The sequence below is a fragment of the Strix aluco genome, chromosome Z (genome assembly GCF_031877795.1).
Source record: "Strix aluco isolate bStrAlu1 chromosome Z, bStrAlu1.hap1, whole genome shotgun sequence".
In the NCBI taxonomy this organism is placed as follows: Eukaryota; Metazoa; Chordata; class Aves; order Strigiformes; family Strigidae; genus Strix; species Strix aluco.
This window is the reverse complement of record NC_133971.1, coordinates 13,727,697-13,755,277: the sequence shown is the minus strand read 5'-3', so window position 1 is coordinate 13,755,277 and position 27,581 is coordinate 13,727,697. Positions and strand designations below refer to the sequence as shown.

Here is a 27,581-nt window from a genome sequence, read left to right as displayed (position 1 = left end):
TTTACATTATGAAAACTATCCTGACAACAAATTCTGGTAAACATGAAGCCATCTGTTGGTAGAAACATAAGTCTGATTTATTCTTATCATCAGTACCTAACTTCCATTTAAGCAAGAACTGGATTATTATGTTTATGTTTGAACTACATTAAATCTGTGCAGATATATTTATCAACTAAAAATTCTGATACATATTTTTACTTTCTCTCAAGTCAGCATGGACTGTAACCAACAGGAAACATCCATGACTGAAAGCAGAATTTCACTCGATATTGCTAGGCTCATTGATATTAAGCTACATATTGTTAAATTAAGTGACATCTGTTACAAATAATTCTGTCAAGAGAAGAGCAAGGGAAGCTCTGTTTTCTATGATTTCATGTACTCTCATTGAATCAGAGCACTATATTTTCTACAATCCTCCTGCAAAATTTTTATCTCTCATGTTCCATTCACTCTCTAAACTCCCTTTGGGGTTACCTTCCCTCACTTTTGTTTAGCTCTCCAGAGCACAAGAGATGTTTCTTGCAGCCACTGCAATCCCACCTCTGGGACACTTTAGCCAGAACGCCACCACTTCTTGGCTGGAAGAAAGTCCTGCCTCTCAGTTACAGACACCTCTGTGCATCCATCAGGCACAACAAGTTCTCATGTTCCATTAGAGTTTGGATTAGGTTTGAGAAGGGGAAGTTTTGTGGTTAAAATACATACTTACAAAATATGCTATTCTTAGGACTACCTTTCGTTTGTTTTCTACTTTTGAGGTTTCTGTATTTATTTAGGTAGGAATACCCTTCCAGAAAATTCCAGCAGTTCATCCAAGAAGTGACAATGCCAGCTGCCCAAAGAGAATTTTAAGATTAATTTTAATTTTAAGAATTTAAATTAGAAGCTGATTCATTATAGTCCGATTTATCAAAGGAACCTCAGATAGTTCAAACTACTGTACCTATCTTCCCTATAACAACTTTAGCATTTAAAACTGATGCATAAAAGCATCATGTTTAAATGTAATTAAAAAACAGAGTAAAGGCTTCTTATAAAAATCCACCTCTGATGAACAACTTTAACAAAACAAATAACTACTATATAAACTCCTCTCTCCCAGGTACACATGAAAAAAAGCAAAGGGTCAAAAGAAGCACTGCAAGTTGTTCCACATGCAAATGTATCTCTTGTGAGAAGTGGGATTTTGTTCAGAAGCCTGTGCCAAATCTTGTAGAGGGTGGGGGCCCAGGAGCCCAGAGAGAGAGGACTGACTGCACAGTGCTCCCAAATGCATAAAGGAAAAAGCTGAGGAAAATAAAAGTCTATCCTCCACTACTGTTTCAGTCATGAGCATCTTGAGTACTACTTAGAACAATCACAGATAGCAAGTACCAGCATTCAATCAAAGTAGCTTTTAATTTATTAAAAAGTTAAACTATTGAAATTAAATTATTAAATTTAAAATTACCATACATTATTAAAAGCAAACTCTCAAATTGAGCTCCAGATGAAACTGATATCCATAGTATTACCCCCCCCCCCCCCCAAAAAAAAAAAAAACCAAAAGAGGTTTCTATAAAATGAATCCTTCCCCTATTTCTACAGGGGAAAAAAGAGATAGATATCATGGTATTCCACAATGTAAATGCTACAGTAGTTTGAAATAGTCAAGTTCAAAAATTCAAAGAAATAAACCAGCCTCTTCTAGCGATGGAACAGAGCCAACAGTCTTGTTCAATTTGGGAAGACAAGCCACATTTCCCAGAGACAAGATTATAAATGGCTGCAACTCTGGTAATTTTCAAAAGCTGTAGTACGAATGAACACTACCAACAGCACAAAAACCCTTTTAGATGGAAAAGCTTCTATGCTGTTTATGCCTAAATATGCCTTTGAATAAAGCACAAGAAAAGTTTCTTCCAATAGCTGAACTGCCCTCATAGTATCAATCTCATTCAGCTTCTCAACTTGTATTATTTTACAGCTACTGCTGCGTATTTATGTATACAAATGTCTGTGTACCCTTATCTGTGTGTATTTATTTAGAGTCTGTACAGGTATATAGATATATACTGATACATATGAAAATAAACAAAAATATCAATAATGTTTCCTCTCCAACCTTGCAACAGGTAAGTTTGCATTCATGCAAGTCCCCTGGAAACATAAAAATAGGAATTTTTTCAGACACACAAAAGTGTTTAGTCTGATATATTCCCTTATAGACACACACACACAAGAAAGTGTTTTACAACCACCTTACTGTCCTGAGATAAATAACATTTTTTAACCTCTGCAATACAATACTATAATCAAGCACTAAGAGGACTGAGGTATACACATTTTTATTAATCTAAACCATTTCAATGTGTAACACTTCACATTATTTGTTTCAGCAAAATAATCAGCATTAGGAATGATATTTCTTCAATGATCAACACCCTTCCCACAGCACTACCTTAGTCTACCCACCATTAACACAGATTTTTTAAATTGCTTGTATGTAAATGTTTATATAAGCTACTTTTTTTTAATAAAACTGAATATATGTATCCTTGATTTCCCTGTAATTTATTTGGATGTTAATAGCTATGTTTTAAATCAGTCTAGTTAGAAAAGACAGACACTTTGATCACGTATAAATAGCCATTTTCCTACCAGTAAGCAGTGCCTCATTTGACATCGTCTTCAACGTTTTTACAAGGGGAAAAATAAAGATCCACTAGTGGTTAACCTTTTAAAAATTTTTAACATATATTTTAAACCTAGGTTAAAGCCACATGATGGAGATCAAAACCAGGCTATATTACATGCTAGAACATCTACATAATTACTGCACATGCAGAAAAAAGAACGGGTGGGATAAGGAAATTGCAGCAGTTTTTACTTTCTAATCACCAAACTGAACATGCCAGTATTCCATGGGAATAACAGATTCTACTTACAACAGTAATTAGAATCTTTCAAGAACAATAGAGCATGACGGTTTTCCTTATTCCTAAACAATTATTTAGGGAAGACTATTGCTAACTGAAAGAAAGGGCGAAAAAGCTGATATATTTATTCTGGCATGACCCCAGTACTTCTATACTGATCTGTCAGTGGCAGGAATACCAATAACACGTGGTTTGCAGCTCTGAAGTCTCTCTGTTGGGTAGATCAATCTGGGAATTGTTCCAGTTTACTTCTGAGATATGTTTATATCTACTGGCAACAATGCCAAAAGGAGTTTTCTAGTTCACCACTATTTGATTTGGTTTGAGCATTTAAAATATAGCCACAGAATTGACCTACCATGAGATTTAAGGCTGCACTGGAAGTGTTGTGGTTTTTTAAATCTCAGCTTTATTCAAGTGGAAGTCATATGAAAAATTAAGTAACCATGCACAGTGTTATGTAGTAGATTCCCCACATCAGATGAATTCAGAGTCCAACATATGACAATTACATATTATGCTTAGACACAATCTTATGCATTAATACTATATATTATTGTGGGGGGCTTTAAAATGTCACAATTACTGCAGTTAGTGAATTTGCGAAGGTTCAGAGGCACAAATCCTCTGAAAGGTTCCCAAGAGAAAATCCAGGAGCCATCACTGAACGTGACACGCCTGCTGAATAAGGATGAATCAAAGATAAGTGAACTTTCTGTTTTTCCTCAGTTTGGGAAATACAGTATGGCACATATGCATCTGTCCTGGTGCCATCACAGTATTCCTTCCAACAGATTTACCTCTTACGAAGCCTTTTTCTAATGATGTGTAACATGACATCCTGCTCCAGGCCTACAGATAACATGGCAATATACACAGAAGTGCATGCAACACTAAGCAGTTTTACACCATTATTAAGTTAGTGTGACATGTTTCATAAGCTTCATTAAAAATTTTCAACCTAAATCAGTTAGCAGTATCTTCAGATTCTAAACACAGTGGCTCAAAATATTGAATGATTTCATGTCTCATAACTAGCCAAATTATTATTACTCGTGTTTCCTACTTTGTAAGCCAGGCACACTGACATATAACAAATTCATGGGAACCTACCCTGAAATCCACTTGTCTGGCCACCATTTCCAGCTTTGACAAACAACTACAGGAGACAAGCCCACCAATCAGCACGTGCAGCCACACAAACAGGTATATAGCTTACTGCTACCAGAAGTCTGAAGCTCTCTCAGAGATGGTGCAGCAGAAGAAGCAACTATTAACCACTGCATGAGTGAGCTCCTGTGTGCTTAAAAATTACATTTGAGTAGGATCAGTCAACTTCTAATACAGCAAGAACTGTAACGGCTCTGTAGAACATCAATAGCAGATGTAAGTCAAATTCAACAGAGTGGGAGGACTGAATCTCTGTGTAATGTGACCACAACATGTGATGTGTCCCAAAAATCACAACTCACGAAGGGATGTCTGGACTACTGTCCTTTTGATTCCCTGAGCAGAAAGACAAAGACTGTCTTTTACTGTGTAACGGCATACATTAACTACAACAGTGAAAAAAAAAAAAATAAAAATTACAGCTTCTTTCAGCATGTTCCAGCACTTCCATAAGCTTCTTTTTTTATTTTGCTCTTATTTCAGCTTTCCTCAAGTTTTCTACAGTCAGATCCTTTGGTCAAATCCTAACCAAATTTAATAAAATAGTTTTTTTCCAGAGTAAAAACTATGCAAAAAACAGGAGTGTGACCAGATGAATCCTCACCAGTCTGGTTGAAGCTAAGAAACAATGATGGCTCATTGGAGAAAACTGATTGTTGCCAACATTCAGTTTGTAAGCAGAACTTGAAGTACATTAAGTGCTTGAACAAAAAGACTGGCCAAGTAAAGCAACCAGAATAAAAACAACATACTCACTTCGATGGTGAGACTGTAAGACTATCCCCCTAACACACACCCCTTACTGTGAATGAAAGGAAATACAATTACCAAGATACATTAACACCTCACTGTGTAGCACAAAAAGCAGTGTGATCATTAGTCCAACAGATTAACTTCTAACAAAATATATTCCATGACAAATGTGTTTTGAAAGCACAGATAGCCTGCACAAAGGTACTTCTTATTCCCTCCAGTTTTGGGATAATAATCTTCTCTCTAAATTTATTCAACATCTATTAGGATAATTGCTCCCTCTCTCTTGCGTGTAGGAATTAAGGTGAATGAAGAGGGCTGAAAGTAAGGAAGAGGTAAAGCTCTTCAAATCATCACTCGCCAAAACATACATTAAAAGTAACACAAATACAACAAAAAGCAATCCTTTTCTAACTTTTAACTGATGTTTACTCCTATGTAAGGGAAGTAAACTCAAGCTTAAGCACAGACAGATTCAGCTGGCATCAACACAACTATACTTCATTTCTGTGGCTTCTTTTATGTGAATATGTGTGCTTGGTTTTCTTCTGTCACCAACAGGACTACTTTTAATGCGTATTATTAAATAAAAAAATCCATTTGTAGTATACTATGCTGACAAAGGAAAAAAACAAGGTCTACTACCAATTCAGAGAAGTTCAAAAAAGCCTTCTCAATATTTTCCAGGAAGCATGCTGTCCTGAAACTAATAAAACCATAACAAAGTTTGACAACTCTATTCTCTGAGTTTCCAATAAAAGTTGTAATTTTCCTTTGTTTTTAACATTTCAGAAATTGTTAGGAACTGTTAGAATGTATGAATTATTATTTGATGATTGATGAATATTTTAATCCTGTATCAGGAAAGTCTCAATACCACTTCAGTTACTGTACGCAAATAACAAAGTTTCAACACAAACCATCTAGGAGTCTACTCTGGCTGGGAAGTAATTGGGCAAGCATTCTCAATTCCATGCCTTTGGAAAAAAAAAAAAAAACAAAAACAAACCAACACTGACTCAAAGGAAGAACAATTCTAATAACACTGTTCCAGTGCAGCTACCACAAAGAAGCAAGGGAAAAGCACATGGGAAAAAAAAAATAATCACTGGCTTCTCTGTTTTGTAGAAGATATGCAGAGAAGATCAGTGATAGAAGAAAGAAAGTGGCAGAAGATAACTAAACACATAGCATGGAATGAAGCAGAAAGTATTTAGTGATTTTTCCACATGAAAAAAGTGTGTGTGTGCACATCTATCCACACATAAATCTACACATCAATCTATTTAAATAAATATATACGCATACACAGAGACCCTCTCTCTCATTCTCTACTCCAGATGATGCCATTTCAGGCAGGAACCTGAAGTTAGTACTATGAAGAGTCCACAGCAAGAGAAAAAGAAGTGGTGGTATACATGTTTCTTCTCTGTAAAAGCACATGGTATAATTCATGTCATTTGCAGGCTCAGTGATTTGAATACCAAATGCCTCCAATTTCTAACTGAAGAGAATTTTTCTACCCACCAGGCCTGAAAACCTACTCTGTGACTTGAAAGTCAGGCTAGGGAATTTCTTGTTCAGGTACCACTTCCAGCAAGAACTGCTGCAATTGAAATTCTTCTAAGTCTACTGTTGGAAAACAGAAGTAAAAAAATCTTAATGAAAGACTTCAGTCAGCAAATAGGACCATAAACTAAGTTTTACATCCATTTTATAACTCAGCTGCCAGGCTCAACATTGCAACCTGAAGGAATACAGACTATCTTTTCATTCTTTACTTCTTGTAACCTCAGCAAAGATAAATAAATGCCTACATCAAACAAATCCATAAAAAGAAACAAAAATCTTAGCACTAGCATACAATTCTCATTATCCTAAGTGTCAAGAAAGTAGCATAGTGCTTACAGAAAGGACAGGGCCTAACAGGCCACAGTAATCCTGGTCATATAGGTAAAAGTAATTGAACAGGCAAAAGGAACATACCCAAGAGGCAAAAATTCCCAACCAAAACATAAAATTAATGCTCTCACATTGGCAAGGTGTCCCAAAGCCAACTGGGGATGCAATCAGAAAAAACAATGAATGTCCCTTGTAAAGTTTTCATGAAGCACCAAAGCTTGTCATTAGCTGGACAACAGTTTCATAGGCAGTATTACTATTAAGAAAAAAACTTTCTTGAATCAGTGCACTCAAAACTTTCACTTATCGGTGGACTCAAAACTTTCACTTATACACAGCCAAGAGATTCAGATCACAGGAACTAGACACTCTTCAAGCCTATTCACACTCTACTCTTTGCTCCTCTAAAATGCCTGGAAAACTGTACAAAACATGCAGTGGCTACCACTACCCAGCAGCACTTTTTTGGAAAGGCATCCTGTGGCAAGTAAACAGCTATCCTTCCACTCTTTTCATGTAACAGTTGTGTCTGTGGCTGACTGCAAGCCTGTGAAGATAGTCCAGATGAGATACAGCTCACAACCTGCAGATCCAGCTGTTACTTTAATTAATCCAAGCCCATTTCTGCAGAACTAGAAGAATGTGCACTGTCCATATAGGTTTTACTCCTTCTGACAGTTTTATCGCTCTGTGATCTATTATTTACATTAGTAGATGAATTATGAATTGGATGGTCCCCATTCAGACAAGAGAATCAGCCTGAGAAAGGAGGGTATCTGGGCCCATTAAAAGTAAGCAGCCTTAAAACTCCACTGCTGGTTTTTTAGTTTCACAATGCTGTGGCATACTGATTTTGCTACAGAGAAGGCATTAAATATTGAATATCCCTGTAATACATAAAACATAACTGCATATATGGCATGTACTATTCACTGATATGCCATATATGTGATAGATTGAGACAGTATTGAATGCCACTTTAGAAATTCTTTCAAAAATTTCAAGAAACCCAGTATAGTAGTAAGTATGTTTGAAAAGCAGGAAGGCATCCAAATATTAAAAATTTACAAAAGGTATTTTTAGGTCTTCACATAGGTGCAAACCTACTTGAGTATGAAAAGTGAAGACAATTTCAAAAAGCCTCACCATGTTCCCCTGTTTAAACACAGATATATTTGCAGCAGAAAAATGCATAAGGCCTATTTGGGCACTGAGCTAAATCTACATAAAAGTAAAAAAATTATTTACAAGAGAGCAATAATAATTAACTATAAAATAACTCAGCACTTACAGCTACCCCAAGTTAGACACATAAAGAATAGATATATACACTAAAGGAACAGTTTTGCATCGATGTGAAATAGGCCACTTGATTTTCCTATTTTATCTTTCTGTCGTTCAACAGACAAACATTTTTTCCTTTTCAGAAAATCAGTACATAAATACTTAAGGCTTAAGAACAGCCAGCTCTGCTAAGCCTCTATCCTGCTTACTTTGTGCCAGCTTTTCAGCCAGCAGAAGGAACATTTCACATTCTCCAAAGATAATACAAACCTAATATTCAAGGTAGTTTCACAGACAGAAACACATCACAATTTAACGACACAATTGGTATGTCTCAAAATGGCAGACAAGGTACTAGTTAACAAAGTTACAAACTTGTATAAATTTTTGCTACTCCTTGTGATAGAGGCATGTACTTAACTGCAAGGGATACCACCGCACAAAAAATGACCAAAATGTCAAAGCTTGTCAGTCTTCTGTCCATTGGATGGCACAACCCTTTACCTTTTAGTTAGCATTTACTATTTCCAAACCTTTTCTCCCTTCTCACAACAATCAAAATGCTACAAAAATAAAAAGGCCATTCCTGCATTAATAAATGTCAGCTAGCCTGTCTAAAAAAGTAGTTACACAAACCTGCCTCTTTAAGAGTGCCAGACAAAGTAGGCTATCCTGAGTTGTCCATATAAAGTGTATCTGCTCCGGATAAAAGGTCAAATATTTGAGAGCAAACTGAAAGTGTCTTTAAGAAAAAAAATGGGGAGGGTGGAAGGGCAGGAGAAAACAAAACAACATCTTAGAAGGCAGAGCAATACACAGCGTTTGGTTTAAAAAAATACCTAACTAGAAGAACCCCAACGGACTCACAACGGAGAGTCCGGCAGCCCTGGCAGTTTAAGACCAGGAGAAGCCAAGAGGCCGAGCGTTCCGCCGCCCCCAAGGGGCTTTCTGCTGCCGCCCGCGCAGCCGGCCCGGGGACCAGGAAGTCCGGCGGCCCCAGCCAGCACCGCTCACCTGGCAGCGGGCGGGAGCCCCCCGCTCTCGCCCTCGGCCCGCCGCCCCCGGCAGCCTGCCTTACCTCTGCGTCCGGCGGAGGCGGGTGCCGCTCCTCAGGCGGGGCAGTGTGAAGTTAGAAAGGACCGTCCAAAAATTCGGGTCCGACTTATCCATTTCCCTGCGTTCCAATCTCTAAAAACTCAGTGCCATAATACAAGAAGGAGGAGAAGGAAGAGGAACAGCCAGCGCCCCGACCGCCCTCAGGAGACGGGGCGCGGAGAGGGAGCGCGGGGGCCTCCCCGGGGCGGGCGGGAGCGGGAGGAAAAGAGGAGGTAACCGCACCTCGGACCGGCAGCAACTTCTCCGCGCCGCCGCTCCGCAGGGCGCCGCCCCGCCCCGCCCCGCTCGGCGCGGCGCCGCCCCGGCAGCGACCATTCGCTCCCGCGCAGGGGTCGCGCCGCAGGAGCCTCTCTCGCCTCCGCCAGCGGCTGCCGGCGCTTTCCGCCCGGTGGCGGGTAGAGCGGCGCGCCGCTCCCCCCCCCGCCTCCCGCTCGCCCGCCCGCCCGGCACGAAGAGGGCGCCCCGGGAGCCGCCGCCGGGCCGGCAGCTGCCGCCTCCCTCCACCGGCGGCGCCAGGTGCGAGCGCCGCAGGCCCGGCCCGCTCGGGCAGTGCCCCGCGCTGGGATCTGCGGGCGTGCAGAGCCCCGGGGCGCCCGCCAGCTGATCGCTCCGAAACGGGCCCCAGCCGGCCCGCTTCCCTCCGCCGGGAACAGCACGCGAACACACCGACGTTCTGTTCGGACGTAGAGTGAGCACAGGCCACTGCCGTGACTTCGTGCCTACCCCAGGAGAGCTGACAGTGCAGGTACTTAATTACTATTTTTCACATTGGCTGCCTGCCGCTCCAGACAACAGGGGTTTGCCACAGAAAGCTGGGACACACCTGCCTCGGTTACCGACTCCCTCTTTTGAGAAGGCTACCCTGGAACACAAGGTGGCAAAAAAAAGGGTACGGAAAGGCTCTGAGTACCTTTTCCACCCAGAACAGTGACCTCATCCCTCAGGTACTTTGAGTCATTTCCTCCTCTCCCTCCTCCCAACTTTCTTCCTTTATTTCTCTGTTTGCCGTTGCCCAGCTGCCTCCCAGCTCGGATGGTTTGCTTTCTTGACTTCCCCCCCATCATTCCACCTTCACTTTACTTCTCATTTCAGCCCCATATGTGCTGGCTGCTGTCCTCAGTCTTTTCACTCCTAATTCCAGCAGCACCCTCAAGCCCTCTCCTCTCTCTCTCTCCTCTCTCTCTCTCTCTCTCTCTCTCCACAGCTCTGTCTAGACTAGCATTTTTCCTCACATCCCTGCAGTATACGAATAAAAGTGTTTCTAAAATGACTGCTATACTGCACTGTCATTCAGTAATGCCAAACTCGAGCTGTCACAAGCAATGGTGGTCACATACAGAAAAACAGTTACTGTGGCTTAAAAAAATTACAAGTTTTTTTTTTTTTTAAAACATACTTTAAATCTCTATTTGCTTTTTTGTTTCTCTAAAGGGTCACATTTAAGGGACTTGGTCACATTTACAGTTATGGAAAGAACACTATAAGTTTTGTACTAAGGCTGCTTACTTATTTTACTGAAAGCAATATTCCTGCATCATCTCAACATGGCAAGAGCTGCACTGCACTGTCTGAGAGAAATTATGTAGCACTGTTATTAAACCACCCATGATTGTCTGCAATAGTAGGAGGAAAATCACGGGAAACAAACAAACAAACAAAAAGCCAATGTAAATACAAAGTAATCTAAGGACCCAGTGAACTAAACTTGTGGCACAGAATGCTGCAGCACAGAGCTGGAAGGGCTCACATGACGCTCAGGATGAGACAGCTCTCAGGGTACCAGCTCAGCATGTAATACAGCATTGCAACATTAGCCCTCATTTTGAAAAGCCTCCAGAAACACTCATTGCAAAGAAGGCACTAGTGTCCTCTAACAAACTAAAACATGTTTATTTTTGGGGTGCAGAGGAACATTTTATTGGGATAGTTTTACAAGTCACATCTTATTCATGAAATGGGTTTAGACAGGCATTTAATAAGGTGTTCACATAGCAGTTACCACCAAAGGCCTTACTACAAATCCCTTGCTACAAATCCCCAGCAGACACCATTTACTAACATGCCATTGTAAAACAGTCAATTTAACACTGACCAAACACAAACCAATCATCTAACACTTCTCTAAAGTCTTAATTTTAGAAGAGACCAGTTCCATATGAGGAGGGAAAACAGCCTGATCTAGGTCTCAGATCAGATTTTCTTGTATGAGTAAGGCTGAAATGGCTGCAGAAGCTGGTACTCAGGCCAATCTCCGCCTGTGCCCCTCACCAGGGCTCAGCAGGAGGGTGCTTCCCAGCCAGGCTGCATGCCTGCTCTTTTTATACCCCGCCATTCATGGAGAAGTAGTATTCCCATCTGCTGTAGCCAGTAACAGAAAACCTCTCATCCACTTCTTTTCACTTTGAGGCAACTGCTTGCCCATACAGAGCATGAAGTTTTTAAGGTTCATGTGAAAGCAAGCATGGCTGTCAAATCTCTTTTCTTAAAACTTCTTAAGAAGAAAATTCCCAAATCTCTACATAAGCACTAAGAAACATCTCCACATACTCTACTACCTCATCTTCTCTTTGCCTGTGATTGGCATGTCCAGAGAAAGGACTGCACATAATCATGAAACCAGAGGATTTTACCTATCTCATGTTGTGAACAGCAATGGCTAAAGAATAACAACAGTCTTCCACTTACCATGCTGGAAAGTTTTGGTGTCCCCATTGCCCTGCAAGCTCTCCCCTCTCCTCACTCTTCCTAAGAGGCAGTTAAAGGAGTACCTTTCCCCTGAGTAACAAAAACAGTTCCGTTTCCATAACTCAGCCAAGCACATCACTTGTGGGGTGATTCTGGAACATGGAGGTCAAAACTCATTTCATAACAAGGCCAAAAATTAGCAATCTTTTCTTTTTCTGTAATTCAACTCACAATTTCATTGTGAAAATCTCTACCACTTTACCAACAATGATGTGAAGCCTCCAATGCTAGAACATACTCTAAAAACTTTCCAAAATTAAGCAAGACTAGCCTATACTGTGATCAAAGAGCCACCTAAAAAAAGATTGCTGCTTTCAAGTAGACAAATTCTGATGGAAAAGAAGTTTAATTCTCCTATGTACAACCACAGAGATGATTATACCAAAAGCCATTACACAGACCTGGCTACTGCAATATGCATTTCACAATCTGATCAGTTGGATTTTTGCAAAAGCAGAAAGGAATGAAGAAATTCTAGGTAAAAGTTTCTGTCCATCTGTACAGCATCAGAGGGTATCATAATCACATCAGAGTGTTATTCTACATTCAATACTGAACATCGTTCACTTCAGACTGTGGCTCTCATGGTCAAACGCCTTGCAATTCCGTCTCTAGACTCTGCACAGACTATTCACAAACAACAGCTCCCTGAGTTACATGACCCATGGATTCAAACATAGCTTCAACTTGGCTTCCTGTGCACAATTAGATCCACACACAGTCCTGTTGGGCTGTTTTAAACACGGGCTTGAAAGTAAGGAGACTCAAGTATTTTTCCGAAGTGCTCGGTGGACATACGCATATTAAGGCACTACAGAGACTCTGACAAAGGCATGGAAATGATGGGAGGAGTTGTGAGAAGCCCAGCATAGTCCCAAAACAACCTTGTATGAATTAATACGCTTCAAAAAGGGTAACATAGGCCTTATACTTAAGGGCAGAACGTGTAAATGATGGTGGAGACTTTGTAATGCCTGTCAATAAACAACATAGCTTCTAAAGTGGTGCCTGCAGTTTGTGACTTTCCATGACACAAAAAAGTCTGATTTCAAAGCAAACATCTCAAGGGAGAGTGAGGTTTTGCCAACTAATTAAGCAGGTACTACACAGCTGCTATGGGGCCACCTTCTCTTCCAATTTAGTGAGCTGGATCAGCTGAGTGAGGGACCAGGACCAGACCCTGTACAAGGGAAGCAGATGGAACGGTCATGCAGAGAGGCAGGGGCAGCAGGACCACTTCTTTGGCAGCAGTTATCCCTTAAATTGAAGCCTCTCTCACTATCAGTACTGATAGTGCTGCTTATCCTCTGCAAACACAGGCTCAACAGCTAGATTTTGCCTTGTTTTGTAAGCCAGCACAATTTACTTCTGCCATGTAGAACTGGACAAAATTTGAACAATGCAGATGATAGTGTTCCAAAATATGTAAACCCAAAATTAATAGGAACAGATCTATGGCATACTGATAAATGCATACTTGACAATTAAGATATATTTCCCAGCAGCAAAATTTTATTGATACGTCCAGCAAATGCAAATAACTCTCCCTCAGTATCCAATTAAAAACACTGAATTCTGTAGTTGTCAAAAATAAATAAAATACAACACTAAAGAACCTGCAAACATGTCCTTCACATCATTTGTTGCTTACGTTTTCAGATAACAGCCACTCCCTAAACAACAAGCAGCTTAGGCAACTTCATCACTTAGGAGATGCTTTGCTATGTAACTTGGATTACGAGTTTTATTTATCAAGAAGCATTACATAAGGTAGCACATAAAACAAGTGATAAGGATCATTAAGTTTTCCCTTTTATACTCACTTGAAGATAAAAACATCACTCAAGTCAGAAAAGGTGACTAATCTACCCTTCCTTTGAAGAAAATTACATTTCCAAAAGCAAACTTACAAAAGGCATCCTTAGAAGAGTCTCATTCAATACGTAAGGAAAAAGGATTTCAAAATGTCAACATTTACTTCCAGTTATTAACAGCAATAAAAATTCCTCCCCAGAAACATTTTAATTATAACACTGATAAATCATTTTAAGTACCACCATGAAATACTTAGGAAATTGAACATCTTTAAAAAAGTATCTTTAAAAAAATGCAATACCAGTACTAAATCAGTACTTTGCACACAATATTCCAATGCAAAAGTTATCTAACTGACCTTCTTCATGCTGATAATACACGTTGGAATTTTTCAAAACATATATGAAAATGTTCTGGAGTCACTCCCTGAAAGCATTACAGAATGCTCAAGTCTTACCAATTTTATAGCAAGACGTACACTGAGCGCAGTTCACTAGCAATAGTACAGACAATAAGTAATTCCTTAAAGATGCTAAGATTAGTAAAATCCTAACAGCTAATACTGAGTAAGGAGGGCAAATTTGTGAACTATGAAAGAAAAAAGGTTGCCTTAATACATCATTTTCTATTTTCATGGGAAAGGAAGATTATGTAATCACATTTTTTAGCATCAAAGAAATGCTTCTCATTCCGCCAATATCTTGGAAGGATGTTAGATTAGAACTGAGTTTGCAGATGGGTTGAGAGGAGTTTGTTTTGATTTGAGTCTTTTTAGTCAGATAATTATTATCCAAAGAGTAACAAAGGAATTGGCTAAACTGCTCATTCAATTATCGCTATTTTCAAAGTGTCTTGGAATATCTGGAAGTTCTAAAACAGTGAAACTAAGCTGTCATGCCATAGCACTCCTTTAAAAGGACAAACAGGATACTAGCTGCCATCAGGAATGAATTCAGGTATGGTAACATACTTAGTGTCATTAAACACAGTTTTACACATAGAACAGTCTGCCCAAACAGATCTTGTTTCAAATGAGATTTCAAGTCTGGTCTATAAACATCTCAGTTGACAATGCATTGAGACATTTGTAAAACATTCAACCTGTCTCCTCACAATGTTTTAATAACTTAACTAGCACAATACAAATATTTATGCATGATACAGGAAATAAACACTCACCAACAGATTTGAAAACGTAACTGCATATTAAATGTTTCCAGTGGGTCCTACAGGATTATGTTCTTTAATATAATTCTATACTGCTATCAATGATCTGGCAAAAAAATATGATAACCTTTCCGGCAAACAACACGAAAGAGGTAAATAACAACAGGAACAAGACAGTTTATCACTGGATAAAGCAGCCTTGTTTGAACAACATGCATTCTAGTCTTTCTAGACATCAAGTCACATCAAAGCACAAAAAACCCCACAGACATAATATACAGCAAGATTCTGGAAGGCAGAAACAATGCAAATCACTTCAGTACTGTCATAGATAAACAGCTAAATAGGAGTTCTTAACGTGATGGTATAGCTAAAAGAATAAACATCCCTCAGATCTGCAAGCAGGAAAATCTCTCATAGGAGTAAGGAGATGACAGAACTCAGCACTGAGGAGCTAAAGTACATTAGTCGTGGCATTTTCCAAAGGTTGAAGAAAAGTCAGGAGTTGTTCACGAAAGAAAAAAAAAATAATCTGAACTATAGTTCAGATGCCTATAGTGGGCAGCTTGAAAAGCTTAATTTACTCCATTTAGCCAAGGCTAAAGGAGTACCTAGGTCGTTCAGTACATGTATCCCCAGCAGGAAGAGATTTCTGTTAGGAGACAGGTTGTAAGAATAGGGAACTCCATCCTGTCCCCTCCTCACACATAGTAGAGTTAGAGGTTCGAACTGCACGATTAAGGTGAAAAAGCAGTTTTAAATTCTTCCACCTTACCCACTGTAACACTGTGGATTTCCCATCACTGTAAATCTTATATGTTACATGTCTTTTCACCTAAAAAAATAATCACATTTCAAACAAGACTTAGAGGATGGATTAAAAAAATAATAGACAAGGTTCTACTGCCTATTTTAAATAGGAAGTCAAACATACGTTATTCGTCTATTAAGTCCTTAAAATGTACTAATTAATAATTATTTTTATATTACTCTTAATTACAATAATTGAAATCTTGCTCCCTCTAGCGGTTGATGTTGATGTTTATTACCTTCTACTGACTTCACACGATTTTCACTGTGGGATGTACAGTATAAAAATAAGTTGAAGAAATCACAGAAAGGAAATAAGTATTTTGTGGGTGTATAATGTATATCTGCCAAATTTCTAAGTTTACTTAGAACTGTTTATAAATACACATAAACACTATTGCTCTAACCAGTTCTGAAGTAACATGCAAAATTTAAATAAACCTCCCACTGCTGTAGCTTATTATAACTCATTTAATATAAAAACATTTAGGAAAAGCAATGGTCTCAGCATTTCTTCTCATTTCTGAAAGGTTCTAAATAGATGCACAGTATTAATTGGAAGTTAAATATATTCTGTAGCCATCTGCATCAGGTATCAAAATTCACATCAGGCAACACTATTTTTAATCCAACATTTTGCTACCTCTAGTGGAGTGAGCCAACCATGCTAACAACTATGCTACCTATTTGCTCTTGTCCCAGAGATTAGCTGCTGCGTCTGCGCTAATTTAGCAAACAGGCAGACTAATGAAAAAGCGTAAAAGACCTATTTCCCATTTTTATCATTGAATTCACATTTACCTTGGCAAGTAGAGAAGGCATTACTACAGTTCAGAAGTGCTACTTTATGTCATAAGCAAGTCCGGAAAGGGAGAGAAAACTGAAAACATCTGATAAAAATATCATCATTTTCCAGATACTGTGGTGCTTGGACCTTGACTTCATTATCACAGATACCAGAGGGGAAAAAACCCAAACAGCTAAAAATACTCTATTACATAGCTAATATTAACCTATTCTGCTTTTTTTTTTCCTTCAAATGCCTTTTTGCCAGCACTCAGCAGCATCCTAAAAGGATCACACCATTTTATCAAATCAATAATTAACCTTCTTTGTGGCTGCACTACCACTGGTATAAATGTGCGGGCAGATGTGTTGTCCAACAGATATGTAAAGAGCCGTAATGAAGTCTTCCATGATTTTGGGCATTCATGTGAAGCATTCATACACTTAAGAGACTTACTTCCTTGCACTGGTTCAGAGCATTCTACATACTTAGACCTTCTCCTGACCTGACACATCCAGCCACATTTTACCACACATCTTCTAAAATCAGCAGGCATAGCCTATATGGCAAATAGCATGATCTTCAAGGGTCAAGGTGAAATTCCTAAATAATTTTTTAAGAAAATGTGGATACAATCATTCTTCTAAAAGAGTATGTACTTAGCTATTGTTATACATTCTGCACCACAGCTGCAGCCAACTTAAGGCATGTTTTTTGAAAAAACTTAATTCAATTGTAGAAAAACTTTTAAAACAGAAGATTTTGGGGTTTTAAACTGCAAACTTTAAATGGTGTTATTCAAATTTTAAAACCAAATCATTTTGGTAGACTATAAATACTACATACAGCATATAATCTTTCTGTACCTTTTTAAGATGGAAATATTCAAATCAGACTTTTTTTACTAAAGAAAACGCATAGGTTAAAATAAGAGTTTGAAATACATCTGTAAAAGACTGTTCAGTATCCCTAAGTTTTGTGTGGTTTTGTTTTAATAACTTGTTAACATATGGAAAAGAAAATCAAAAACCTCACTACCTTCAGAGAGAAGGGCAGTTAAGTGGGATATTTTTGTCATGCCACCACAGCATTTTGCTTTGGAGAATCCCAAACAACACACTCCTACAAGAGGAATACTGCTTCTTATACAGAGCCATTTCCCCATGTTCAGCTCCATCCCCAGCTACTCCACTGCCATACTCACCAATCAGAGTAACAGACTTAAGGGGTTCTCTAGCAAAAGTCAAACTAGGGAAAGAAATCAAGTTCAACTCTTGTTCAATAGTATTCAAACCCAATAGGTTTGGGAAAGTTGTCATCATGAGCTGTAACTTTTCTCATTTTTAAAACACCTTTTGAGGTGGGGGAAAGGTTTAATGGAGGTCAGAACAGTGAAGAACTCATGCCTGTCAGTCAAAGTCTAAATAGATCGATTCTGGTGATACCGATTTTAAAAGCAGTTATTCAGTGCTGTCTTCAGTGAGACAGAAAACTTACACACTGAATGTCCTAATTTAATCACCCAATCAGCACAAGATCCATTACAGGGGTCTGTCAGAGCAAGGAAATTAAATGCTACTCTCCAACACTGGCAAATACTGTGTTTATTTCAGGTATTTTAAACACACAATTTATTTTCAAATCCTGATTAAAATCACAGTGAATAAAAATCAGGTGCTAGGAATTCAGAGCTTTGCAGTATATATACACCCAAGTAGCTGCATTTCCTGAGCTTTTCACTGCACTCATCTGGCTTCATGCTTCAGCTGATCTGTGTGATGGATACAGATCCAGATTCTGTCAGCAGAATGATGTGAGATGGAGCACCCCACGCAGTGCAAGCCAGCAAACTGGAACTCAGGGACACAGAAAGTTAAATGGGGAAACATTATGCTTAAAAGAATATTAGGTGGACTGTCCATTAACATTACCCTCGGTATTCCAAACAATGAGCTGAGCACATAGCACTGCAAGTTGATTACATCCTTAAATCTCTTTACACATTACCCTGAATGCTTTCCTACTCAAAAGGCTAAATAACAAATAATAGCTCTGTTTTAGCACACACCCCACAGTTTAAATCTGAATTTTGAATAACCCTGATTACAGTCAGCTCATACTCTTCTGTCTGTGGGATTTTCTAAACAGTTAACTACCCCATCCCTCAGATGGTGCTGCAGTTGAATAATCCGAACTGTACATGCACATGATATGGTTGCCAAACAAAGCATCACTGGAAGCAGTAGAATTAACTACACAGAAAGCGGGTAATTTTACAGAAGCAAAATGGAAAAACCAAGCATCTAGAAGTACGGGAGTGGTAAAGATTATTTTAGTTATGCTTGTCAAAATGTGAGATAAAACCCTCAAAATCAAGGACAAAATACTAAAAATGATCTCACAGCTAAGGTGCCTCAGGGTCTAATGATCCAGTGTTACCTAGTCATTTAATCTGCTTGTGCTTCAGTTCTCCATCTGTAAAGCAAAGATAATAATACTGTACTACTTCTTGGGAGTGCAGTGAAGATAATTCCAGAAACATTTGCATTAAATGCTCAAATACTAAAAAATGCAGAAAGAAAAGGGGTGGACAATAGCAGGGAGATCTTCTTCAGGCCAACCACCCTATGCATCCAGAGGTACTGAATGATATCTACAATCCCCTCCTCCCTACAGGCAAAGACCATACCAACAGAAGTTGAGAGGGACTCAGATGAGTTAAGAAACAGTCTTAAATCTCTCTCTCATGCTTGTCATGGCGATTAACAAGAATCAGGGAGGACAACGTGACAAGCCACAGGCTTCCACCTTCCACCCCTGAAGACAGGCAGACACATTTCATTTTCGTTTCACAGGACCAATAGTGCATGTCAGCGTTCTGTGACATACAAACTACAGCTGGGACGTCCATCATTGCCAACACCACCAAAACCATGTAAAACAAGGGATTCAGGATCAGCACAACCCATACTGATGTTTATACCTCCAGCATCCTGGAAAACTTAGTTATAGTGGACATCAGTTATAGTGGAAATGAGGGACTTAATTGCTCAGCTTTCAAACAGCAGTTCAAACCACTAATAGACCTAATTTCACTGATATCAGACAACCTGATTATTTTATTCATGTAACTGCAGAGGATGTTAGTTTATGGAAACATCAATATCCTGACACAAAAGGGACTGAAAAACATTTATCACTGCAAAGATACCTTCTTCATATGCCAGCAATAAAAAAAAACAAAACCAAAACAATCTCAAAATCCCTTCACCGTTCAATCAGCCTCTCCTTCGACCACCTCCACTCATGTCTGGACATGCCTTACCATGAATTTTAATGAGCCTGAACTATGTGTGTAAAATTATCTGTTTGTTTCTCTCAAATCAGCACACTCATTTATCTTGGTATTTTAATATTTTTTGTAGAGGGATTGGTTCTTTAAAGAGTATGTAACATTTCAATTCTGAAAAATTTACAAGGAAACACACTTAATATTAACAAAGGATTATCCCAACATATTCCACCAAAGGTATAGCCTATTCTCTATCCTGCTTTTCCTCAACATCCACGCTTGCACACTTCTACATATGCACAGGAGGAGAAAATTTCATCAGTCCACTGGCAGACATCACACAGAGAGTGGCTTCAGCTGACATAGATCACCACCAGCACTTGTCATGATCTTTTCCTCTCAGGTACTACAGGAATTTTTAGAGATATTTCCAAGTTTTTTCAGCCTGGGAGGTCACAGGGCATTAACTGCCTTCCCAAACTCAACAGCATGTTTTCCAGTGTTCTTGACAACAGCACTACAACAATCAGACTACAACTTCTAAAATATGACCAGAACTCCTTCCAGACTCTTGTGGCTGTACTTCAGGGTTCCACAGACATGTATTTCACAGTCTTTTTGTTGTATGAATGTTTTACGCCCATTTCTGGTCACTGTTGTTGTGGTTTAGGCCCAGCCAGCTAGAATGCACCACACAGCTATTCGCTCACTCCTCCTCCCACCCTGGCTAGACAGGGAGGAAATCGGAAGGAAAAAAAAGTAAAACCTTGTGGGTTAAGATAAGGACAGTTTAATAGAACAATACAAGAAGAGCAGAGAACGGTAACAACAACAATACTAATAAAATGAATATATAAAGCAAGTGATGCACAATGGAACCACTCACCACCTGGTACCCCACACTCAGCCCCTTTCTGAGCCATGATCCCCACCCCCACCCCCCACCTCCTCTAGTTAGATACTGAGCATGATATCAGCATAGCTTTGAATATCTCCCCTTGGCTAGTTTGGGTCACCTGTCCTGGCTGTGCCCCTCCCAGCTTCTTGTGAAATTAACCCTATCCTAGCCAAACCCAGGACAACTGTTTACTTCTCTATCAAACTGCAAATCTGTCTTCCTGGCCAAGCAGCACCATTTCATCTTCCATCTGAGAACCTCTCTTGGAGCAGTCCCCCTCTCAACTCCTTCAAGGTACATGTTTTGGCTGTAAGACACACTAACTTTTTGGTAGGTAGCCCTGAGGCTCTAAATTCCCATTGGCTTTGCTCCACTGAAGTGTTACTGTGCTCAAGCTCCTACCTGCAAATCACCTCCTCTTTTCTAACCCAAAGAGGGCCTTGCTGATCTATCCTGAAGAGCAGAAAAAGCAACCTCTACCACTCCTGACATGTAGAGAGTACGAGTGATGCTTTTGCTCTATGACAGCAGCTTTCTTACTGCTAGGAAATACTTTTTCAGGCCTGGGTCATTCCCTCCCATAGTCTGCAAAACTAACAGTCAGTCTACCGCAGAGTGCCCTGTGGATTTGAGCACCTGAACACAAGCTCAGAAAGTCATATTGCTCATCAAGCCTGGACATCACAACATACGCCCAAGACAACAGAGTGTCACATGAATATCAGCATTGCTGTCGTGCACCCACATGGAATGGTTACCACATACTGACAAACACGACAGTGTTTGAAAGTAGCATTACCAGCAGATGGAGACAAGGATGCATTCAAGTTGCTGTCATTCCAACATCAGGCTCCTCAACACCTTCTGCTTCCCAGCACTATGCTCCAGCCCAGGACTAGCTTCCAAGACCTTCTAAGAAAACTGGTGTCCCAGCAGCAGGTGGAATCACTTCCTCAGTGCTGCTCAGGAATACATTCACTACATTGGCTCTGGGACCACGCTGCACATTTACAACAGGCCAGCTGCATCTCATCTCATAGCAGAGGATGGATAACTGGGACAGCTGATCAGTTTGTGCCTGAATCATGACATGAGCTGTCCTTCCCCAACATGCAGGGGAACTGCTCTCCTGTTTAAAGCCAAGAGGCTATTTCACTGAACAGCTCTTTGGACCAGGAGCATTGGCCATCCCTCCTTCAGCCACTAACACATCTTGTCGATCAAGATGACAAACTAGTCAAAACTGGCACCAGGAAAAGGGATGCCAAGTCTCAAATATAGCAGTTTGGTGAGATTCGTCAGTTTTCTACAGCTGCAAGGGACCACCTCTCGGAACCTAAAGATGTACTTTTCTTCTGAAATGGTTAGTGGCAAGCAAGAGTAACAAGATATCTGAAAAACAAAAGGACTGAAAAGATTTCTACTTACGGCAGGGCTGGGCCTCAGGCTTCTTCATTCCTATTTAGCACTCTGTTTCTAAAACGTTCATTTTTTAAGGCTTTTTAGAACTTGCAGCCGTTATCACTTTAATAGTATTCTGGAATAAGCTAATAACCAAAGCAAGATACTTTCCCTTAAGGGATCACCAACTCTCATTGCAAAGCAATTCAGCATTCCCAGCAGTGAAAACAAGTTGTGTTCTGTACAACAGAAATAATGAAGCCCTAAAAAGAAGGCCACTGCATGGACAGCAGTGCCCTCCCGATACACACCTTCTTCTGCATTCCTCACTTAAAAGGTTTAAGAGTCTCAAAGCATTTCTTCTGCTGAAATTGTGTGTCGCAGGGAAGGCCGATGCCTGCAACGTTAGTTTCTGTTCTGCATCTATTTTTATCAAGGTGCGATAAAATGATGCAGATGCAACATAATGCTGCAGTGTTGGCACGGAGCAAGGTTGAGAATTTCCATCTCAAGAATTTAGCTGCAGGACTGTTTCTCTGGCAACTCATACAAGGACCAGGTGAAATTGGTCACTGTGCTGCACAAAAACTGCAGAATTTCTGAATCTGGGATAACAGGAGTGGAATTACCTCAGGAAATACCTTTCCTGGAAGAAAGGAGCAGCTGACAGGCCAACCTAGCAGTTTCTCCATATCTGCAAGAATTGACTGGCAACAGACTACAAAGAGTAGTAACACCATTGACAATAAATAGGCCTTGAATTCAAGATGTTTTAAATGCTTTCCTATTATCAGATGAAGCCAATTATGAAGCCATACTACATAAGTCTGAATTTTACATGCAGGTTGAGACAACTCAGCCTCAGGACATTTACAGTCATTACTAATAGATGTGTCACCCTCTGATAAGCAAAGCCTCTAGGTCAACAGGTACAGTCACTGCAGTGACTAATGATTGATGTTAGCAGGTAGTTTGCATGTATGTGAACCATGGCATAACAGCATAGGAAGAGACCAGACTGTCCATTTTCAAGTTTGTCAAGACCTGTCTACAGACTTATTTTCACATACACAATGTGAATCAGTTATTCAAATTTTAACCATGTCCTTGAAGTGACTTCTTAACACAATGCATGGAGTACTCAACTCACCCAGTCTCTACATGGTCCCAAGCAGAGCTCCATGCTGTCCTCCCTCTCTTTCTCCAATTTCTGATTTAGGTACGTCATATTTTTTTAAAAATATAACAAACTTTCACCTTTTTTTTTTAAAAAAAATTGAGTATGTGGAAAAAAAAATTCTACAGAGCTCCTCTCTCCACATTGTTTTCATTTTACTTTTTCCTGTTTCAAACAAAACACAGGGAATGTGATTAAAAGCTTGGACCAGCTCTTTCTTATGGTATTACTTGTAACAGTTAAGAGAAACCAAAATTTGATTCAAAGGCAAACAAAAATCTGCCAAAAAGGTAGTGCCAGGTTTTGGTTTCAAAAGGGGACTATACCAAGTAATTCGTTTCTAAGAGCTGTATAACAAAAATGTTCACAGATTAGCCAGTGAACACTTAAACCATTTTAGGCTTCAAATCTGAGAAGTGTATCATATTACAGTAAAAATGAACATTATGAGGGACATATCTCAGTAAAAATACTTCTAGAAGACTTTCATTCTCTGCTTTAGAAAGTAGTAAAGCAGTTCAAGAAATCCCCATTCAGGTCATTCCTACAACTGTGCACAGCCTTCAAATAAGTTAGAAAGACATTTTTTTCAAACAATATTTTGCATAAAAAATAGAAACTCTTAACCATCTCCAGACCCAGTGTTCCTGTGTTAGAGCACCACTCCACAATTACTGTAATTTGCAAACTCAAATTCATATTATCTCCTCAAAATGCTTAGAAAGCCTAACCTACTATCTTCAAAATTTAACACTGAACAGTATGTACAAAATACAACCCCAAAGGCAAAAGATGTAATAAAACTAGCACACAAATGCTTTGGGAGCATTTTATGAGAGTTCAGCGGGAGCAGATCAACAAATTGTCATTTAAAATTATTCAGATGAGTTCTCTCCCAGAAACAAAAAAAGTAGCTTTCAGACTACCACAGGAAATAACTGTCAGAAGAACTTTCCTTGATTTCCTAAGATGCACCTTACACATAAAGAAAAAAAAATAATCAAAAAACCCCACAGTACTACGGAAAAGAACTATATTTCTGGTAAGCTCTCTAAAATTCTGTAATCTATCCCTCTAAATTGGAATATGCTGAAGGGAGAAGGGGCTGCTGTTCTCACTTTACTTGATCTAAAAATATATATAAATAAATCTTTATTCTGAACAACATCAAGTAACACAAGCCACAAATTAAATTGCCTTATTCCACATAACTTTTTTCAAAGACATATATAAGAATGCCATTTTCTCCTGGAAGCTTTTAAAAATGTACTTGAAACCAGATCTTTATGACGTGAGCAAATTACATTTAACTCTTACTCTATTTCAGAAGCTGTACAAAACATCACGGTAATAACACAGGCTTAGTCTCTCCGATTCCGCATCAGTGCGCATGTAAATCAGTGTAAAACTGCACTTTCTTTAGCATCAGCCCAAAAAATACATATGGGATCACATGGGGATTCGCATCTCCATATTCCTCTTGGGTGGCAAACCAACAGTAAAGATCCTTCAGGGGACCCATGCTGACATCTGTGCAGCTCCTGCAGATCTCAGCTGGACCCTCATTTACATCTGTGCAACCCATTAAGCCACTAGTAAGCTTATACAGATATAACTGACCATCACTCAAAATACTGATGATTCACATGCAGAAACAGAACTAAAAATCTTCTCCTCTGCTGTGACTCTATAGGGATCAGAAAACTTAAAAGCTTTGAAAGTATTTCAAAAGCTGAAGTGGCATAGCACATTTAAGTAGACAAGAGATCAGACCTGCTAAGTAAGGGGCTGCTTTTATTTAATCACTCCTCAAAATGCATTCTACACTACAAAAATCTTAGACACCCAATGAAGTTGTTTCTCATTTTCCATTTTCTGAAGTCCCAACAGAAGTGCTTTCCCTTTGACCTGTCACAAGTCATGTGAGAGTACGGGAAATATCTGAGGAAAATGTGCTTTGTATGGTTAAATAAATGCTCCCAGAAAGAGTTTAATGAACAGCAAGGACGTAACAACAACTTCAGTGTAGACAATCTACTTTTGGAGGAGAAAGCCAAAGATTACTTTATTTCACCTTGAGGAATTTGTGCTCTATGTTCATGAATGCTAATCAGATTATTCTGAGAGATGAAACAGCAGGTTTTCCTCATTTTAACCAAAAATTAATAACTTGTGAAGGAAATGGAGCCAAGATAGAGCCAAGAAATAGAGCCTTACCTCATCCACATCAGCCCTACTCATGACCTTCCTGTTTCGGGATAACAAATCAACAACTTCATCTTTCAGCATAACCTTAAGGTCAACATACTTTGTACTAATCTCAGAAAGCAAAGGTGGAAGAAATTTTAAAGAAAAATATTTGCTTGAGCATCCCTGGTTATGGCAGCGGTGGCACTGAGACACAGGGAAAGAAGTCATCCTCTGACATACACTCACCCTATGTCTTTTATAAAACCTTACAAATCCAAGAACTAGCGGTTCTACAGTAGATTACACAAAGTAAAGAAACTACTCTTGAGACCAGAAAGGGCCAAATTTAATTGCTAACTCTTCTACGCAAATTTTGTTCTACCTTGAGAGGACCACGTAATGTCTCTGCACAAGTTCCTCCCCATCACAGAGAGAATACTAAATACTTCATTTTCTACACTATTCACTGTCTGGTCTGTCTAGACTATATGCTTACACCTTATTTAATCATTAACCAGTGTGTACAACAGCCATCACCTTGGCTGTTACTCAGGTCTGAGTGGGTAGCTTTCAGAGCTCCAATGCAGTCCTGTCAAAGCAGGTCCCCTCATGTTGGTGGAGTGCCAGCTTAAGTACATCCTGCATCTCATGATGCTGAAAACTGTTCCCTTGCTTCCTCCCCACTCCTCTCCTAAGACAGGTCTGTGTGGCAGGTGCACCCACCCAATGAAAACAGGGCTTCTTGGCTCCTAAAATGTAGCAGCTCCTGATTGCCTTTGCTCTCGGGGCTTCGTGGTAGTTGGGGCCTTTGGCCAATGGGAGCCGCTACTGACTACAGGTCAGATTCAGCTGGGTATAAATGGAGTCCCCTGGAGCAGCCATTTGGAGCTTGTCCCCTGGAGCAACACACTGTGGTCGAGGACTCTCCCGTTGGGTCATGATGATGCCCTGAGCAGGTCCTTGAGGTTGAGAGTCCTCACTTGTTAGGTGAGTGATAAGAGCATTTTGGGTTGTAGTTAAACCCTAGTCAGTGGTGCTTTATTCTACGTTTTGTGTTGTCGTTAAACCCCAGGAAGTTGTTCTGTTCTCTTCTCACAGACATTCGAACCTGTAATTTGCAGAGGGCTACTTAATTGTGTTGACAATAAATTTTTAATTTTTGGTGGTTGTTTGTTTATTTGAGAGCCTCTGTAACAGTCTGTTCTCACTTGCAGAAGAGATTCAACTCAGGGTGCAGCAACGCTATCACAAGAGTTAACACAGAAGAGAGTAGGAGCATGGTCATGGTGACACTGGCAAGGACAGGACTTATATGGGTTTCGATCATCAGTTAGGTTGTGCGAGTCCCCAGGGGCAGTTTTGCCATACGTGACTGCCACCCTGCAGCTGTCCCCCTGCCAACTCTGCAGCCGTCCCAAGTGCCTCAGCCCAGCTATCTCGCACCACACAGCAGAACAAATGAAGACTGACCACATCACTTTCCTCCCCACTGAAACACAGGAATACCGGTAAGTTTAAAAATGATGCTATTGTCTTCTGTAATGTAAAAGCCAAACAGCAAACTAAATGCTCACTGTCCCTTATGTTTTTCTCATGGGTGTGTATGCTCACATGTGTACAGAGCATCATATAAAGCTGGAAAACATTTAAAAGCTCTTTAAACATGCTCAATTTCAGAACAGCAACAATAAAGAACTACTAGAAGCCACCTTCCTGCTCCTTTTTGTACAAGATCCATTTATTTCATCAAGGGTTTCATGAAACATACCAATACAGTTGTTAGAAAGTAGCTACTTTAAGCTTTCTGTCTTTATCTGATTAAAGGTTGCAGGAATGTCAGGAAAAAAAAAAGATGCAGGCAGAGAAAGTGGAAGAACAGGAAGACACCAACTAGATTCTGATTTCTGTATTCAACAACTTGGTATATGAATTTAAACAGCTTAAATATAGTTTCAGCTAAAATTAAATATTTTGTTTTTATAAAATTGTAAAAAAATCTGGTATTAATTCTTACTTGGGCTTATAATGGTTACTCATTCATATTATATATTCAGGTTACATTTAATGAAAATGTGAACATCAAGATTTTTTGGCAATTTCCAGATATAAAAACCTAATACTGAATACCAGCGAGTGGCTAAGAGCTCCAA

General features: G+C 39.6%; 1 protein-coding gene across 4 annotated transcripts in view; it reads right to left on the bottom strand.

Moving 5' to 3' along the window:
- The window catches only part of MAST4 (microtubule associated serine/threonine kinase family member 4), a 243,741-nt gene that overhangs the window by 104,883 nt on the left and 111,277 nt on the right, over window positions 1–27,581 (bottom strand). For 2 of the 4 annotated variants that reach the window (XM_074811704.1, XM_074811705.1), the window contains exon 1: window positions 9,112–9,364. The exons of the other annotated variants lie outside the window; for them this stretch is intronic. In XM_074811704.1, coding sequence (XP_074667805.1) covers window positions 9,112–9,203 — 92 coding nt within the window. In that variant the 5' untranslated portion in view covers window positions 9,204–9,364. Of the gene's footprint in view, window positions 1–9,111; window positions 9,365–27,581 lie in introns of those variants that run through there. 4 annotated transcript variants of the gene reach the window in all.